Here is an 18,518-nt window from a genome sequence, read left to right as displayed (position 1 = left end):
TAGCTCAGTGGGTGAGTGCCCCTGAGTGCAATCCCCAGTACCCCCACCAAAAAAACAGATACAGGACAGAACCGTTGAGTACCAAAGCTGAGGCACAGGAAACTAAAAGCCATAATCCTGAAGAACAGAGGGAAACATGGTCAGCCCTCAGCATCCACAAGCTCTGCATCCAATGACTCGACCCAACGGGAGGCTGAAAACAGTGTTTTAAGCTGGGTCTGAACTGAACATGTGTATCAGGATTCCCTAAACAATACAATGTAACATGTATTTGCACAGCATTTACATTGTAGTAGATATTACAGATAGTCTACAGCTGATTTAAAGTATTTGGAACAATGTGCACAGGTTATATACAAATACTACACTTCATATAGGGGAGCATCTATGGCCTTTGGTACCTAGGGGGGTCCTGGAACCCATCTCCCAAAGATACTGAGGAATGAGTGTGCATTCAAAGGTATGACAAATAAAAATGAAACTGAAATAAAGGAACATTTCATCTGCAAACTCAACACACTTCTCAAGAGAAATGGATGTGGAATGCTTGTTAACAGGACAAGGGGGCTGGGGACGTGGCTCAAGCGGTAGCGCGCTCGCCTGGCATGCGTGCAGCCGATCCTCAGCACCACATACCAACAAAGATGTTGTGTCCACCGAAAACTAAAAAATAAATATTAAAAATTCTCTCTCTCTCTCTCTCTCTCTCTTAAAAAAAAAAAAAAAAACAGGACAAGGGGTGAAGATGCTGAATTCTGAGAATTCATAATAATCCTTAATAATTGCTTTTTTTAACTTTCTAGTCATTTAATCTGACAGGTATTTTACATCAAAGTTTTATGTGAAGTTGAAGAAAACAGCCAGGTGTGGTGGCACATGCCTGTAATCCCAACCACTGGGGAAGCTGAGGTAGGAGGATCACAAGTTTGAAGACAGCTTCAGCAAAACCCTGTCTCAATATTAAAAAAAAAAAAAAAAAAAAGAAGAAGAAGAAGAAGAAGAAGTAAAAAGCAAGAAGAAGAAGAAAGAGGAAAACAATAAAGATAGGTAGCCTGTAGGCTCAATTCCCAGTGCCACCCAAAAAAAAAATTTTTTTTCAAAGTTAAAAGAAAATAAATTAAGCAAAAAGGGAAAGAGAGAAAAATACTAAGAACAGAAAATATATCCAAAAATACAACAGAATTAAGGCTAAATATGTCACTTCAATAAATGTAACTAAGAAAAAAAACTAGTATCTAAAAAAAAAATACAAACTGATAGGATCGAAACCTAAATAAAACTATGTGTTCTACTTAATATGTCTGACTTCAAACAACTAGAAGATAGAAAAAATTTTAAATTCCAGGTACTGAACCAAAGTGGGAAGAATCATAATAGGAATGTAATACATGATTTAACTAGAAGTAAAAGAAAGACTTTAAAATGACGATGGTAAAAGTCCCGACAGGGATGTTGTTAGCTTATGTAGTTAACTTCAGTATTCAAAAACAGAACATAAAATTTGAAGTACAATCAGAGAAGCACAGGATACCTTTAACTCACCTTCTTATCTTGAGCAGATCAAGACAAAATGTATGAGTAAAGATACAGTAAAACTAAACCACCTAACATACAAGATTGCTCTTCCCTGAGATTACATCTAAGTTCCCATGGGATATAATAAATCATAACTATATTTCAAGCCTCCAAAAAAGAAAAACTCTAACTCCCCAAACCAAAATACAGCAGATCACACTCTCAAAAAAGCAATGGAACTATGGGCTGGGGATGTGGCTCAAGCGGTAGCGCGCTCACCTAGTGTGCGTGCGGCCCGGGTTCGATCCTCAGCACCACATACAAACAAAGATGTTGTGTCCGCCGAGAATTAAGAAAAAATAAATAAATATTAAAAAAATTCTCTCTCTCTCTCTCTGTCTCTCACTCTCTCTTTAAAAAAAAAAAAACTTTATAAAAAAAAAAAAAAGCAATGGAACTACAAAGTGACACCTTAGAAATATTTAAAATTCTTCTTTAAAAAGTTTGAATGACGGAAGGAAGAAAAACTGAGGTCACAGACCATTTGGAGAATAATAATACTGAAAACCTTATGCCTTATGTAACACAATCTAAAAGCCAGAGTCAAAGCTACCTTCGTAGGAAAGATTTATACCCCTGAGAACTCGCCATACTTATTATCAAACTGTTCTAAGATTCATCTAGAAAGACAAGTGGCATTAGTCAATAAAACTCTGGGGAAAATGAATACATGATTAACAACAAAAATGTTAAAGTTTGGGGCTGGGGATGTGGCTCAAGCGGTAGCGCGCTCGCCTGGTATGCGTGCGGCCCGGGTTTGAGCCTCAGCACCACATACCAACAAAGATGTTGTGTCCGCCGAGAACTAAAAAATAAATATTAAAAATTCTCTCTCTCTCTCTCTCTCTCTCTCTCTCTCTCCCCCCCCCCCACTCTCTCTTAAAAAAAATGTTAAAGTTTACAAAGTAATGGTAAATTAAAAAGAGATAGAAACCGAATATTCCAGAAATAACACCAAACTAACCTGGGATTTTTATACCAGAAAGGGGGAAATAAATTTTTCACATTATGTATAAGAATAGGTTATACAATACAGGATTTCAGGGACTCACGTTTTTTTAAGGAGAATGAATTAAGTTGTATCTTAATTCCATGTAGGAACTGGGGCAACTCAGTGGTGGATCACATTGTTTGCATGTTCAAGGTTCTGCTTTCAATCTGCAGCAGCATAAATAAATAATCAAATTCTATACGAGTCAGAGTCTTAACTATAAAAATTAAAATCATAGAAACTCCCCCCAAAAGGATAACTTTTTTTTTTAAATAGCAATGCAATGGGATTTTAATGTATGATTAAAAACTCAAAATACATAAAATAAAAGCTGACTTAATTTGATGCTATAAAAGGTTAAACTCTACGGGAACAAATCTCATTCCTAAAGTCAAAGGACAAGCTGAGACCAAAAAAAAATTTCATATGATTTAGAAAATGACTCAACATTCCTAGAAATACCTGTAGAAATTGGTGAGACAATTAAGAACTAATAGGGAATCAGTAGAGAAAGGAACAATTGACTTAAAATGAGACCCTTGTGCAAAATGAAGATATGATTTCTATTTTTCAAACTCCCCAAGGCTGCCTGTAATTTCCAGGGTTGGCCAGGATCTGGAAAAACCCGGAAAATTCAGGAACTGCTGCGGGGAGCATAAATTGCTACCACCTTCTGCAGACTCTATCAAAAACTCAACTACATAGGCTTAGCATCCCTCATCTGAAGATCCATAATCTAATGCTCCAAGATCCAAAACTTTTTAAGCACCGACGTAATGCCCCAAGCGGGAAAATTGCACACCTAACCTCATGTGACAGGTCATTTTCAAAACGCTGGCACATCAAAAACACTATATCAAATTACTCTCATGGGCTGGGGACATAGCTCAGCAGTAGAACATTTGGAGAGCAATATGTAGCTCCAAAGAAATAAAAAAGGAGGAAGGGGCTAGAAAGAGAAAGAAGCAAGAAAGAAAAACTACCTCCAGGTTATGCCTATAAGTTATATATGAAATGCACTTCATGTTGAGACTTGAATCCCATCCCCAAGATATCTCATTTATCTCATTATGTACATGCAAATATTCCAAAATATGAGACAGTTCTGATCCCAAGCATCTCAGATAAGAATACCTTGTAGTAACTTAGACAAAGAAATTTCATTTCTGGGAATTAATTCCACAGATACTCATACAAGTTCAAGGAAAAAAAAATGTCTAGAGATGTTTGTTGGAGAACTGTTTTATATAATACCTAAAACCCATCTATAGATCAGTGAAATAAATTATGTACATTTACAAATGACAGATATTAGCAATGCTTCTTTTTTTAATGAGGTAGCCTAAAACGAACTAATACAGAAAGATTTGTAACTATTGTAATGAGAAAACAGCAAACTTCAATTCGGTATGTACTGATGCTCTCACTGTATAAAACAAATAAAAGATGCTATAATGTGGATGAACACTGAAAACCTCACATGCTAAGTGAAAGAAGCCAGGTACAAAAGGTCACAGAGTGCATGATTCCATTTAGATGAAATTTCCAGAACATGCAAATCCACAGAGACAGAAAGTAGATTAGTGTTTGCCAGAGACTGAGGAAAGGGGAGGAGGGGAGTTGGAAAGTGACTGCTAATGGGTAGGGGACTTCCTTTGGGGGTGATGAAACGTTCTGGAACTAGACAGTAGTCATGGCTGCATAATACCGTGAATGGACTAAACGCCATTGTAAAGCAGTTAATTTTTTAGTATGTGAATCTTAACACAAATATTTTAAAAAAATAATCATCCAAAGGAGACGCACAGACAAAGAGGGGTGCCCAGGAAAGGTTCAGAATGAAGCATGTGGACCTGGGGAGAAGGCATGGGAGGAGGTGAGAGGCCAGAAGGGCTCTTCATTTTACAGCTTTCTTAGTTTTTATGTGTGTGTGTGTTACTGAAGTTTTTTGGTGTGCTTTGGTTTTTCTTGGTTTTTTACTTAAGCAACTAATAAATAAATCTAACTACATTACCCTGATATAAAATTAAAACAGTTCAGAAAAAAGTTAAATGACATCTCTTTTGATCATAACCCAAAGCCAGCATGGACTTCTTGGAGGCCTTTGCTTCCATAAAGGACAGAAAATATGCAAGTGATGTATGGTGAGGGGTTTCCACCCGGTAATGATTTTTTAAAAGATAAAAACTTAGAAATAAATGATTGGCTCCAGCCAAAGCTCCCTCAGCCTCACAGGGACCCTCTTGCTCCTGACACACACCACGTTCAAAGCAGGCCTCTGGCTAGGGAAAAAAGGAATTATGAGGAACACTTTTAAAAACTTAATCCTGTGCGGCTCAATTTATATCTACCACTGGCTTACACTCTTTTTCTTTTCTTTTTTCTTTTTTTGTTTTAGTTTGTTTTTAAATCACCCCAGCTTTTAGAACTCAGAAATGTAGGGTTATTTAAGCAGAAAAAAAAAAAACAGACTATTTTGGTTTTAATTGTAATTATAATTTCTTTAAAAAGTAAAATAAATGAGGCCAACATTTAGAATAATAGCAAAAAGAGAAAGTGAACCTTATTTGAACTCTGAAAACATACGCAACCCTTCACTAATGAGGGGTAATTGGGATTGGGCTGTGCCTTGCGATACCATGGATTTTCCTTCTTCTATAAGAAATCGAAGATGACATTTTATTTCTAAAATTAAATTTTCCAGGTAAAAAGATAACATTCTGAATCTTGCCAACAGCAAAGGAAAAACTGAAATATGTTTAAAAAAAAAAAAAACACACCTCCAGTCCTATGTCCCCAGAGGCCACTTGGTTCCAGCCAACAACCTCAGTATGCACATCACCAATCCTCCTCCTCCGATCACAGTCCCGTGGGTGCACCCCAGCACCCCAAGGCTGCCCTGCATCAGTGCCTCTCCCAGGAGCACTGGCCAAGCACCCCCGCTCCCCTCCCCTGGGAGTCTCCACAGCAGCTGGAGGCCCAAATGCCCACCCAACCCCACACACGTCTTTCAAAGACAGGACAGAGCTGGGTGAAGCCTCCTCTGAATGCAAAGAACAAAGAAATGCACTTCCAAGAACTCCTTCCCTGACAAAGCTTCCTGCCTCCTCTTGGAGCTGCCAGGGTCTCCCGGGAGCCCAGGCCTTCCTCTCTGCTCCCACTCCCAGATGCCAGTCTGCCCCCTACTTCAGAGGTTTCCAGGTCCTGCACAAATCCACTCAGGCTGACAGCCCCCAAATCACACAGGCTGACAGCCTCTCCGTCCCATCCTGGTAAGGATGCCTGCTTTTATTGGCTTTTGTCTTTGCTTTTGCCCAGGACGCTGTAAAGGAAGCAAAAGCCAAAAGACAAGTAGAGAAGAGAGGTACTGGCATCAGGGAGCTAGGCCTTGGCAGGCCATGAGGCTGTCTTCCCACTAGCCTGATCTCTGGGGAGCCACCTATTCGGCTATGACATCTGGGAGATCCCCACTGTGGAACCACACCCCCCCATCAAAGTCCCCAAACCTTCTCTCCCAAGCAAAAAGCCAGAGGAAGGTTCCGGGACAGATGGACAGTTGACCAATGACCTCTGGAGAACAGGCCTTGAAAGCAGGGGTGCCCAGCGTAGGCCACGGTGAGCACAGGATGACAGGCTCTCCAGGAAGACGGAGGTGCCTCTAATGCCAAGTAATGCCATGTCGGGCTGGGGCATACTGAAGTCCCTGCCCACAGCCCCAGCTGCTCTACACGACATATGTCTCTGCCAGCCAGATTGGCCCTGATGGTGGGGGGGACCAGTGCTGGGGGCCAGAGTCAGTCAGCTCTCCTCCCCAGAGCCCAAGCACCCAGCTACACTTCAGTGGAACCGTCTGATCAAGTAAATACTTATACAGAAACTCTAAAAGTAAAACCCATAGCAAGAAGTACCAGCTGAGCACGCACTTATGTGCGTGTGTGTGTGTGTGTGTGTGTGTGCATGCACGTAGAAGTTCACTGTGTTTTGAGTGTATCCCCCAAAGTTCAAGCACTGAAATTTTAATCCCCAAAGTTATATACCAGTGGCATTTGGAAGTGGAGCTTCTGGGAGGATTAGAAGAGGTCTTGAGGGTATGGTCCCCATGATGGCGTTGGTAGTTTTCCAAGAAGAAGAAAGGAGACCTGAGCTGGCACACTTGCTCTGTCCCAGCAGATGACGCGTGTGCTATGTTATGATGCAGCAAGAAGGCCCTCACCAGATGCCGGCACCATGTTCTTTCCAACCCCCAGAAACATGAGCCAAATAATCCTTTATCCTTTATTCTCTTTTGTAGGTGGGGAGCAGGTACAGGGGATGGAGCCCAGGGCCTCATGTATGCCAGGCACCAGCTCTCCCACTGAGCTGCAGTCTTCTGATATAACATCAAAAAAGGGATTATGACAGATACCATAGCCAGTACCACGACCCAGGAGGCTTTAAGAGGAATCTGCTGTCCCCAGTTCTGGAGACTGCAAGTCTCAGACCAAGGAGTTGACAGGGCTGCCTCCTTCAGAGGGTGCTTAGGGAGACAGTGTCAGGCCACATTCCTGGCTTACACAGCCCTGTCCCCTGGAGTCACCCCCAGTGCCTTCTTTCACATCACCTCCCTCCACATGCGAGTGCATCTGTGTCCACCCTAATGGCCTCATCTTAATTTAGCACCTCTGTAAAAACCCTTCTGCAATTAAGATCATGGTCTAAAGTACTGGGAATTGGCACTTCAACAGATCTTTTTTTTTCCTCCCCTCAGGAGGGCTTCAATTCAACACATAACACTCTAGTAACATTATAATAACACGTATAGTAACACTATAGTATTCTCTTGATGAAAAAGTCAAAATGTGGCTCTGTCCTAATCGCCATAAAAACTGCAAACTGTATTTCGAAAGACACCTCTAATCCTCTATTTCCACATCCACACTCTTTTAAATTTCCCTTATTTTGCTTTAATGTCAGAATATCAAGAAGATTCAGATTCTTGTGGCCACTTACACAAGGTAAAAGTATTTCAAGTTTATGGAATAAACTCTGGGATTCTGGAACTAAACAAAGATGGCTACTCTGATCCGCAGTAAAACAAGCTCAATCCACAGATGCCTGTGGACACAGTATTGGTCTGGCTGGAAGCTAACTTGTATGGAGGGTTTCCAGAAAACTTTAAGTACGTCTAAAACGGAGTGTGCACCAATTACTTTGCAAAGCCCAGACTCCCCAATGGGGAGTCTGAAAACCCACAGAACTAGCCAAGCCAAGTTCCCTGCAACTGCAACCCTCCATGTCCCCAACTGTTCATAAGCCGCCTCAAAGATCCAAATGTGCCCCTAGTGAGTTTAGGAACTGCCAGGGTCTACTCAACAAACTGATCCCACCTCTTCCTCACCTTCCCCTCAGGTCAGGACAAGGGCTCTTTATGAAGCAAGGTGGAGGACAACGGGGGAGAGGCACCTACTATGTCAGCGGCCCCCCACTCATCGGTCATCCCCCAGCATCCACAAGGGACTGGTTCCAGGACCCCTGAGATACCCAAATCCACGGATGTTCAAGTCCCTTACAAAACACAGTGGAACTGCCTATGAACTAGACACATCCTCCTGCAGAGTTCAATCACCTCCAGATTGTTTATGTATCATTTTATTCCTTTGAATTCCACGCAGGACTCAGTGTGTGGCAAGTTCAATTTTTGTTTTTTAGAACTTCCTGGAAGTCTTTTTTTTTCCTCTCCCCCATCTGCGGCTGGTTGAACCTGCAGATGGGAAGGGCCCACTGCACTCCAGCTGGGAGTTTAAAGGAAGGGTACAACATGGGAATCACTAGGCCTCGGAGGTACAAATGGTACGAGAGACGGGAATCTTTTTATTCTCACCTGAACGCCGCCTCCTTGTTAGGATAAATAAGTAAACAGACAACTGCAGTTAAGAGAGGAACCCACCTCTTCCCCTCCCCAGGCAGCCCCTCCACCACTGAAGTGCCCCCGGGAACTGAGCCCAGGGCCAGACGCACTGAGCTACATCCTCATCCCTTTTTTATTTTTTTATTTTTATGTCAGGGTCTCACTGACCTGGAACTTGAATCTTCAGCCTCAGCCTCCGGGGTAGCTGGGGTGACAGCTCTTTTAAGGTCTTATTCTTGAAGTGAGAACCAGTACAGAAATAGAGAGAAGCAGGAGTCACCAAGGCAATGATATGCAGTGCACACCTATCTCTGTATGATTTGATTTTCTCCCATCCAGAAGAGAACCTCTTTGAAATCTCCCTCATTAGCACCCGCTGGTTTCTGTATTCACGTTAACTGCTGCAGATTAACCCACAGCTGAGAAGGTTTGTGGTTTATTTAGCTCCCATTCAGACAGGTAGATTTCTCCAAAATTGCACCATTCCAATGGCATGCACCATGAACAGCTCATGTACCGTTCAGCAGACCACAGAATATGTGATTTTAAATGCTAATAAACTTTGCCAAGTGGCCCTAAAAGGGGAAATTCACACACCACAATGCCACACTCCCCGCACTGAGGTTTACACACCCCCTACTTACTTCTGACATCAGCCAGTTGGAGGAATCAAAAGAGCCTTGGGGGCTGGGGTTGTAACTCAGTGGTAGAGCGCTTGCCTAGTGTGTGCAAGGCACTGGGTTCGATTCTCAGCACCACATAAAAATAAATAAAATAAAATAAAGGTCGGTTGACAACTAATATTAAAAAGAGAAAGAGAGAGCACGGGATTGTTGTTTTAAATAGACAATGTCTTGATAACGTGGCCAAATTTCCCCTATAAGTCGGTGGCCTTCGGTATGTATTCTTCTGCAGTCTACCTGACTGGACCTTTATTCTAACCCCCTCCTTTCCTTTTTCCTCTTGTGGTGCTAGAGATAGAACCCAGGGCCCAGCACTTGCTAGGCAAGCACTGCCACTGAGCTACACCCCCAGCTCTTCTCAGGAGCTCTTTGTGTGTTCTGATGTTCTCCCAGTTGTGAACCCTCTCTCCACCCACAGCCTGAATTTTCAAGGGAGATGTCAAAACCTTCACATCCAAAAGGCAGGAAATTGAGTATTTTGTTGTTGGAAAACTGGAGGAAGAACACCCCTGAATGCTAAAATGCCTTCTTCTCTCCTTTCTCCTTTCTCCACCTTAATGTTGGGTTTATTCTAATAAACCCAGGGCTCTAAGAATGGTGGGGAATGGCCCATTCCATGGTCTGCTTCCGGGTGCTTCTCCTAGACAGAGCACCAGGAGTGCTCGCCAAAAGACCGCTCTAGGGAGAAAGGAACCGGAGGCCTGGAGTAGCCAAGGCTGAGCAGACCCTGCCTGAGCTTAACTTTTCTCTACCTGTGTGCAATAAGACCTGGGGGAGAGGTGGGGGGGGGGGCAGAGACACTCTAAGCCTCCAAAAGACAACTCCAAGCTGTGTACCCTGGACCCAGGGGTCCACACAAATGCAGAAAGAAAAAAAAAAAAAAAAAGCACTTTATGGAATTCAAAGCCCAGGGGAATCCCAGGGTGTGGCTAAAGAACAATTTGAATAGGGGCAGGGAGAAGAAACAAAGACTGGGAAAACCCAGGTAAAGGGGATGCCCTGTGAGTGAATCTGGAGCCAAGGGCCCTTGCAAGATGCTGGAAAACCGAGGAGGACTTGAATATCACACAAGAAAGACTGGGGCTGATGTTGCTGCCTGTAACCACAGTACAGGGATTATTTGGGGAAAAAAGTTATTTCCAAACTTAATTCTGACACATTTAGGGGGTAGGGGGGGAGATGCTGCCTGGGACCCACGCAGCTGGCCAGGGGACATGAAAACAAACAACAGTATGAGGTCACTATTGATTGCAGCCAGGCAAAAAAATATGTGGGTGTTCTGTTTTAGTCTATTCCTGCTGCTGTGACAAAGATCACAGACTAGGTAACTTCTGAACAAGAGGAATGTATTTCTCACAGTTCTGGAGGATGGGAAGTCCATGGTCAAGGTGCTGGTAGATTTGGTGTCTGGTAAGGAGCTGCTTCTCTGCTTCCAAATAGCACCCAGAGGGGGGAATTCTGTGTCCTCACATGAAGGAAGGCAGAAGGGCAAAAGGCCTAGGTTGCTCCCTTCAACCTCCTTTCTAAGAGCAGGATCGAAAGGGTGGAGCCCTTAGGACCTCCCAAAGGTACCACCTCCTGACTCTATCACCCTGGGAGGCAGTTTCCCCTTATGATTATTGGAGGGACACAACATTCGGATCACAGCAAATTCACTGTAATACTCTGATTTTAAATATATGGGAGTTTTCTGTAATAAAAATGGTGAGGGGGGAAAGAAAAGTTAAAGTTCTGGCCATCCAGACAATAAGACTGAGATTTTTCAGTCCCTTCAATGAAAGGCTATCTGGCCTCAGAGGCACCTGGATCCTGCCCCTCCCCCAGTCCCTGATAAAATCTTAACTATCTGAGTCTTTCTTCTAAAAGAGTGTGCTAAGCTTTACACCTGTCAACAGCCATACATTTGTATCATTTACCATTTTTAATTCATTTAATTGATTTCAAGTTGATGGAGAAGTTGCAAGAATCACCACTGAAACTCCTCACTCAGGTTCGATACATTTTTGCATCTTGCCCCAAGGGCTGCAGAATATCAAGCTTCAGAATATCAGGCACACATTTCAGCTTCTGAATAGAGAACAGGATGCAGACCTCAAATCCCTGGATCCCTCTACATTTTGGTGTGTAATTCTTAACAGCAAGGACATTCCCTTACTTACTAAGAAATTCAGGAAAGCTAACGTGAGCGACACTTTTTAATATCTTTCACCCACCTTCCGGTTTCATCAGCAGTTCCAATAACTCCCACAACAGCGCGTTCTCTCCCCAGCACAGCTGCATTTGGCTGCCTCGCCCTTCAGCTGGACCCAGCTTGAGCTGTTTTGCCTTTCACAACACAAATTGACAATTTGTACTACAGGCCAGTGGTTGCCAAAAATGCCCTTCCTCTTAGCCTTGCCAGTTCTGCTCATGATCACATCTGGGCTCTGGTCCCCAGCTGGATCAGTGTCTCTCTGCCTGAACTCCTGATGTTAACTTGGATCACCCAACTAAAGGGCTGTCTGCTCTCTTCAGAACGTATTTAGTCATGATCCTCCAAACAATTATTATTGCAAAATTCAATTTTTCCAACTTGTCTACCTTTATTAGTGGGACATTTTGCTCTATGGAAGTGCCCTAGCCTCCCCAACTCCCCCATTTATTTATATTTTGTAGTGAGTTAAAGAGGGTCCCTGCAGAACGCACAGCCACTCAGAACCTCAGATGCGATTTGTTTGGAAATAGTCTTTGTAGAATTAATAAGTTAAAGAACTCACGATGAAATCACCTTGGAATCAAGGTGAACCCTAAGTTAATGATCGGTGTCATTTACACACAGGGAAGAAGGCCATGTGAAGGCAGAAGCAGAGATCAGACAGATGTGGTCACAAGCCAAAGACACCAGGAGCCATCAGGAACCAGAAGGAGCAAAGCAAAGTCTTAAGAAACTCATATGCATATTTACTTACTTAATATCAACTTTGAATCATGGATTCCTTTTTTGTTCCATAAACAATCCATGCTTATTTTTACTGCAATGATCTCATGGTCCCACATAGGGCCACTGGAGTTCCTTCAAGTCAGCCCTGTGTACAACTGACATGCCTCATCACTTACGATCACTCATTCGCTTTCTTCCAAGCTCAACTTGCATTTTTCGTGTGGCAGTCACGTAAGCAGTCATCTCTCCACGACACACTAGCTCCTTTAACATGTACCAGTGGTTAGGAACAAAGATCTGCAAACTAGAAGGGCTCAATGTTATGGAGGTGCAGGAAATAGCTGTTAAGTATAGAATTAAATGTTTTACATATTATGGGTTCGTAATTACAGCATTTATATCTATAATACATATATACACACATATGCGAATATATGAAATCATATGAATTATACTGATCCCTCCAATTCCAAGCCGATCCCTCCATATCCTTTCTTGCCATCCCTCATTCCATATTTGTGTCTTCTCCAATGAGAACCCTGGTCCCAACACTATCATCACAATTCTCATCACCAAATCCTGTAATTCATACCTGATACTTTTAAAACTGCTATATTGACACTACTATAAAAATCCGAACTACTCGGATAATTGCAAGATTTGCTTTCAGATGGCAACTGGTCTATAAACTGAGGCTACCCGGCCACAAGTCTAAGGCTTACTTGATCTCAGTTTCTTCCTTCCTTCACCTCACCCCATCAAATGTGGTCCCCTATTCCTTTCTAAAACTGTAATGTTTATGCATTTGCTAGCACCCAGTTTTAGTTTCCCTGCCATCTGTAATGACTTAATTTCTTTTTGAACCCATAAGACATCAACATGTTTCAAAAGTAAAAAACACAAAGAAGACAGGGAATAAGTAAGCATAGAAGGAAACTAACTGGACATAATAAAGACCACATAGAAAAAGGCCAACACTAACATCACACTCAACGGTGAATGACCGAAAACTTATCAAAGATCAGGAAAAAAAAAAAAAGGTGCCCATTTTCAACACTTCTATTCCACACAAAAAGTTCCAGACTAAGCAACTAGGCAAGGGAAAAGAACAATACCAAGCATCCAGATTGGGGAAAAAGAAGTCAAGTTGTCTGTTGACAGATAACATGATCTCACATATAGAATAAGATCCACAAAAATGCATTTTGAGCTAATAAACAAACTGAGCCAACTTACAGGACAGAAAAATCAACACACAGAAATCAGTGTTTGCATTTCTATAAATGAACAATCCAAAAAAAAAAAAAAAAAAGAAATTAAGAAAATACCTCAATTACAATTGCAGCAGAAAAGAATATAACACTCAGGAATGGATTTAATCATGGAAACAAAGGACTTAAAGAAGATATAAATAAGTGGAAAGACATTCTGTGCTTTCAAACTGGAACACATAACACCATAAAGATGTTAATATTCCTCAAAGTGACCCACAAATTCAATGCAATGCCCATGGAAGTCCCAGAGATTTGTGTGTGTGTGTGTGTGTGTGGCTACTTAAAATGAAAATGAGGCCGTTAAGGTAAAGGAATTGAATGCATTATTTCTTTTAATTTCAATTAATTTTAAATAGCTACATGTGCCTAGCAGCTACCATATTCCACAATGAAAGTCTGCAATGATTTCAGGCCAAAATGTTTCTGTAATTTAACTGCACATTGTGCTAACCATCCCTCCAGGAGGGTGTGGAAACCATTAGGCTGGGAGCACTGGGGATTGGGGGGGGGGGACGACCCTCCCCCACTCATGGAGGACTCCAGCAGCAGCCACATTCTCCCCAGATAGCATATCAGAAGTGACAGCATGCTTACTGAAGCTCATTCCAACCCAATTAAAGACACACACACCCACTTCCCACTGGAACCTAAGACCTTGTAAAGGACAAGCTACTTAGTCGAATTAAGTTAAATTTTTCCGTAATTATTTCCTTCCTTTTGCCTTTTGATTTTTGTTGTTGTTGTTCTTTCAGAGTTAGAACTTAAAAGAAAACATCCCCCCCCCCCCAAGAAATCCCATAAATGGTGTAAACCACACCAACACAATTCCCTGTTTGGGAAAAGCTTTAATGAAAATTCCCAACATTGTTCAATCACTCTTCGGCCACTCTTGTTAATATGATTTTAAACAGATTACATCCCAGACAGTTTTTACGATAACTGCACATGCAAGCAGAGCTGTCCCGCCCTTGTTTCCAACTTGGCAAGCTCCTCCATAAAACCAAATAAATACATGCTAGAAAAAGGAGGCGGGTACAAAACCCCTGCTGGTTGCAGCCATAATTAATGGGCTGCAGCTCCTCTCGCTCCTTGGATCTCTACTCCAAAACCCGAGAAGCCCCTTCAACCCACTGATCTAAGTCTCCGGTTTCGGTGGTGGAGTGGAACAATGGAAAACCAAAGAGCCCAAAGCAATGTTTTCCTAACTAGTCCTTTTGGCCCAAAAGTCCTTTCACAAAACTGCTACTGGCCATGCAGCTGAGGGACAATCAATCAAATGCAGACCTAACTGACCATGCCTTCTCCGCAAAACAAAGCCCCAGGGTTCCTCCACTTGGAGGTCACCACAGGGTTCCGGAAGAAGGACACATCCTAACGACAACTTTCTCTACAAGGAACAGAGTTACCACCAATGGAGGAGTACAAGGAAGAGCCAGCCCTGGTGGTAAATAGCAAAGTGAATACAAAGGTGAGCAATCTAGCCTTTCTACCACATGGGAGGCAGAGACAGTATCCTTTAGAGTTCCCTCTCCAAGTTTCCAGGGGATGGGCCAAACACACCAGAAGGCCTACCTCATCTTAAGAGGATGGTTATAAACCTTGGGCAGGGACAACACTAGTGCATTTTCTTGTCCCTGATATACAACCTGGAATTACATAATTAGAACCCTCCAAGGAAAAAAGACTAACAAGGAGTCCACAAATTTTACAGCACTTGGTCAGACTAGCCAGGTCCTGCCATCACCCAAGCACTTCACACCCAGTTCTCTTTTCAATGATAATGATAACTCTTCCCATCCTGGCCTCTCCCTCTCCGTGGAATGCATTTTAAAGGAGTACCAATTCTCTGGCTGAAACCTTACTAAAGCAGGATTAATCTTCCCTACCTGTCAGAGAAGTTGTTCCTCACTCTTGCATACCTAATTCCACTGCCTTCAGAAAGAAAGATTCCAAAGGAAAGAGCCCAGTAAAATTCAGGCTCTCCTGGGCTTCAAAAGTTCCTGAGGTTAAGACCTGGCTGAACCTTTGGGGGCAACAAGTGACTCACTGCAAGTCACACCATAATAGAGAGGAACAGGCAAACACCAATTACAGCTGCACTGTGAATAAACAATAGGAACAAGGCTTGACAATAAAAATAGAAATGTCAATGCACATTGCCTCATAAATCTGCAGACCGCTGCCACCCAACAGCACCCATGGAAAATGAGCATCTTAAAACCCAGGTGGCTTTTTTGCACATGAAATATTAAAAAATATTAAAAAGAATTCTTGTCAGCCTTCTAACGACAAAGTGCAGCCCCTTAATTACAGGGTCCACCCTAGATCTTGGTGTTCGGATTCTCAGGGTAACATTCTTCTCAAATGGACACCAGGACTCAAATTGATCACATTATTAGAAACTGAAAAATTTCAAATGTGTAGACCTTTGCTGGGTACACGGCCATAATAAGAAAAACATGTTGCTTACTATATACACAAAAACTTCTCTTTCCTCAAAGTCTTCTTATACAATATGTTTTCATTTATTTTCTTCTAGACGGGTCACTATCATCATTTATTATGACCATCACTCCGGGGATCTGAGCCAGAAGTAAACATTAAGGAAGGAAAGGAAGGAGGACCCTAAAGGAAGAAAATATGGTACCACGTCAAGTATTCTGTCTTCTTAGGAAACAGCCTTCCTATAAAAACGTAGAGTAAGAACTCAGATATCATTTTAGAATCTTTTGATGTTTCTGAAGAGGAAATCACTTCGTGGACAAAACATGCTCAAATTAGATACTGAACACCTAAAATTTCCTGTAATCAAATAACTTTGTACTCATATTTTAAATATGAAATTATCATATTCTTGGGACTTTAAAGAAAAGAATTATATCCTACTTTTTCCCCCTCTCTCGAGTAGTATTATGTCACTAGAAAAAGGGTTCAGAAATTAAAGAAAATGTCCCTGGGATGGCTTTGTTCACTAGTCCTCACTTTCGACTGGATTACGGGGGTGTTTAAACTACTCCCGAAAGGCAAGCGACTTTCCTATCCTTGTTACCATCTTGATTTAAGCCATGGACGCATCGTCCTTCCTCATCACCCACTCGAATCCCTCTCTACAGCAAAACCTCCCCGAAGCCACACGGTTAGCCAGGCGGAGTTTTGCAGGGCCATCCACCACCGCGTGGCCCTCAGCAAAGGGTGCGCCACCGCCACCGCACTTGGAGAGGCAGCTGGTTCAAAGCCCCACCCCTCCCCACCCCCAGCAAAAGGATCACTGGGTGGTAAAGAGGAGGAGGATTCTTGCAGGGGCGGTACTGGAAGTTGGATGCAGAAATCTCACATGGAAAGTGGCTTACTCATTTCATCGTGCAGTGTGGACGGTTTATGCCTCAATGGACAGCCATCTAAATGTGAACCTCCTTCCAGATCAAGTCATCAAGAATGTTGCCGTAATCAGCATCTGCTTAAACCCCAGCGCCCCCAGGAAAGGGGGGCTCAGCACGCGGCCGCGCGTCCCTGGGGCCAGCCAGAGCGGCGGGCCGGACACCTGGAGCGCGCGGTTCGCGGCAGGACGCGGGAAGAGCTGAGCGCCCCGCTGCCGGCAGCTGCCCCCGAGTTCTCACCTGCAGGAATGCGGGAGGAAAGCGGGTCCGAACCCCGGAGGTGTGCGCAGCGTCTCACACGCGTCTAGGGCTCCAAGCAAACCTTCGCAGCCTCCAGTCCTCCGGGGCCGAGGCCCCGCCCACCAGCCCCCAAATCCGCGGGGTGCCCGGAATCGGCCAGGGGCGCCCCCGGGGTCTGCACCGCGAGGACCCACGCCACCTCCCAGGGGCACCCCGACTTCTGGGTCCACGCAGTCGAACCCGTACTCATAAGCACCCCAGGGTCAGAGTTGGCCCCAAAGGAAATGCCACCGGGGGGTCGAGCCCCGGCCCGCCCCTCCAGCCTCTCGCCTCCTCTCGGGTCCTGGGGTCCGGGTAGGCGGCGGGGCCCCCAACCCTGATCACCAGAAACGCCCCTTGGCCTCCCCCAGACGGTGAGGGAGAGGAAGACTTCAGAGCCCACGAAAGGGAAGCCACGGACTGCAGTCCCGGGGCTGCAGCGAGCCGGGGTCGGGACCCGGAGTTGCGCGCTCCCCAAGCTCCGCCGCCGCCGCCCCAGCGGCTTCCCCGCGCCGGTCCCACCCGAGCCCTCGCCGGCCACGAGCCCGCCCTGGAGTCAGGAGCCTGGGGAACAGACGGGGGTTCTGGGGTTCCTGTGCCCGGGCAGGGTAACTTCGGGGAAGAAGGGCCGAGTCGGGTCCGGAGTTCCCGGGAGCCCTGCTGCGGACGCTAGTCCGGGGCCCGGGCACGCACTCGTGCTCAGTCGCACAGGCGCTCGGTCACCACCTTCAGAAAGCCCTGGTGACGGGCTCCCCGCCGCCGCCCACCCCCGGCCTCTGGAAACACTCAGCCGTCCCCCGCGCGCGGCTTCTGGGACCCAGCTCCAGGCGGCCGGGGGCGCGGGCCGGGGCGCGGGGCCCAGCCTGGCGCCGGGCGCGGGGCGGACAGCCCTGCCCGGCGCCCCTCGCTCCGGAGGACGGGCGCCAGCGCGGCGGCGGGGGCCAAAGCCACGGAGGAAGGGGCGAGCCGCGAGCCCCCCGCCGGCGCCACGAGCGGACGCGCGGGGTCTTACCTGAGGTCCCGGGTACGGAGAGCAGGAGCGCGGCAGCTGCCCAGACGGCCGGGACGCACAGCGTCGCCCGCCGCGGCCGCGCCCAGCCCCGGGCCATGCCGCTGCCGTCGGCGCCGGGTCGCCCTCCGCCAGCCGCGCTCGGCCTTCAGGCTTCGGGCCGGGGCGCGGGGCCGGGCGCCAGCACCCCTGAGGCAGCGCGTCTGCACCTCGGTCTCCTCGCGCTCCGCGGGCGGGTGCTCTCGGAGGGCCTCGTCGTCCCCCTCCTCGGCTGGCCTGGCTGAGGCGCTCGGCTGCGGAGGCTCCGGGGCGCGGGCTGGGGCGTCCCGCCGGCCGCCGGGACGAGCGCGGGGGGCGGACCGCGGGCGGGCGCGCAGGAGGCAGGGTCCCGGGCTCGCCCGCCCCGAAGGGTAGAGCCAGGCCGGCGCCGGCGCCCCCTGCCGGAGGGACTCGCGGGCAGCGGGCGGGGCGCGCGGGAAGCCGGGGGCCGCCTCCGCGTCCCGGCCGTGGCCTGCTGCGCCCG

The 18,518-nt window shown here is 45.7% G+C and overlaps 1 protein-coding gene across 2 annotated transcripts in view; it reads right to left on the bottom strand.

Moving 5' to 3' along the window:
- The window catches only part of ROR2 (receptor tyrosine kinase like orphan receptor 2), a 198,549-nt gene extending 180,334 nt beyond the window's left edge, over positions 1-18,215 (bottom strand). For both annotated transcript variants that reach the window (XR_014018251.1, XM_081262897.1), the window contains exon 1: positions 17,999-18,215. Coding sequence is in view for 1 of the 2 variants with exons in the window: in XM_081262897.1 (XP_081119023.1) it covers positions 17,999-18,095 (97 nt within the window). In the remaining variant the exon portion in view is untranslated. The remainder of the gene's footprint in view (positions 1-17,998) is intronic.
- Positions 18,216-18,518: the final 303 nt, after the last annotated feature.

Source organism: Spermophilus citellus (assembly GCF_964194105.1).
Source record: "Spermophilus citellus genome assembly, chromosome: 12".
NCBI classification, from domain to species: domain Eukaryota; kingdom Metazoa; phylum Chordata; class Mammalia; order Rodentia; family Sciuridae; genus Spermophilus; species Spermophilus citellus.
Note: the sequence above shows the minus strand (reverse complement) of the source record. Positions and strands in the feature narration are given on the sequence as shown.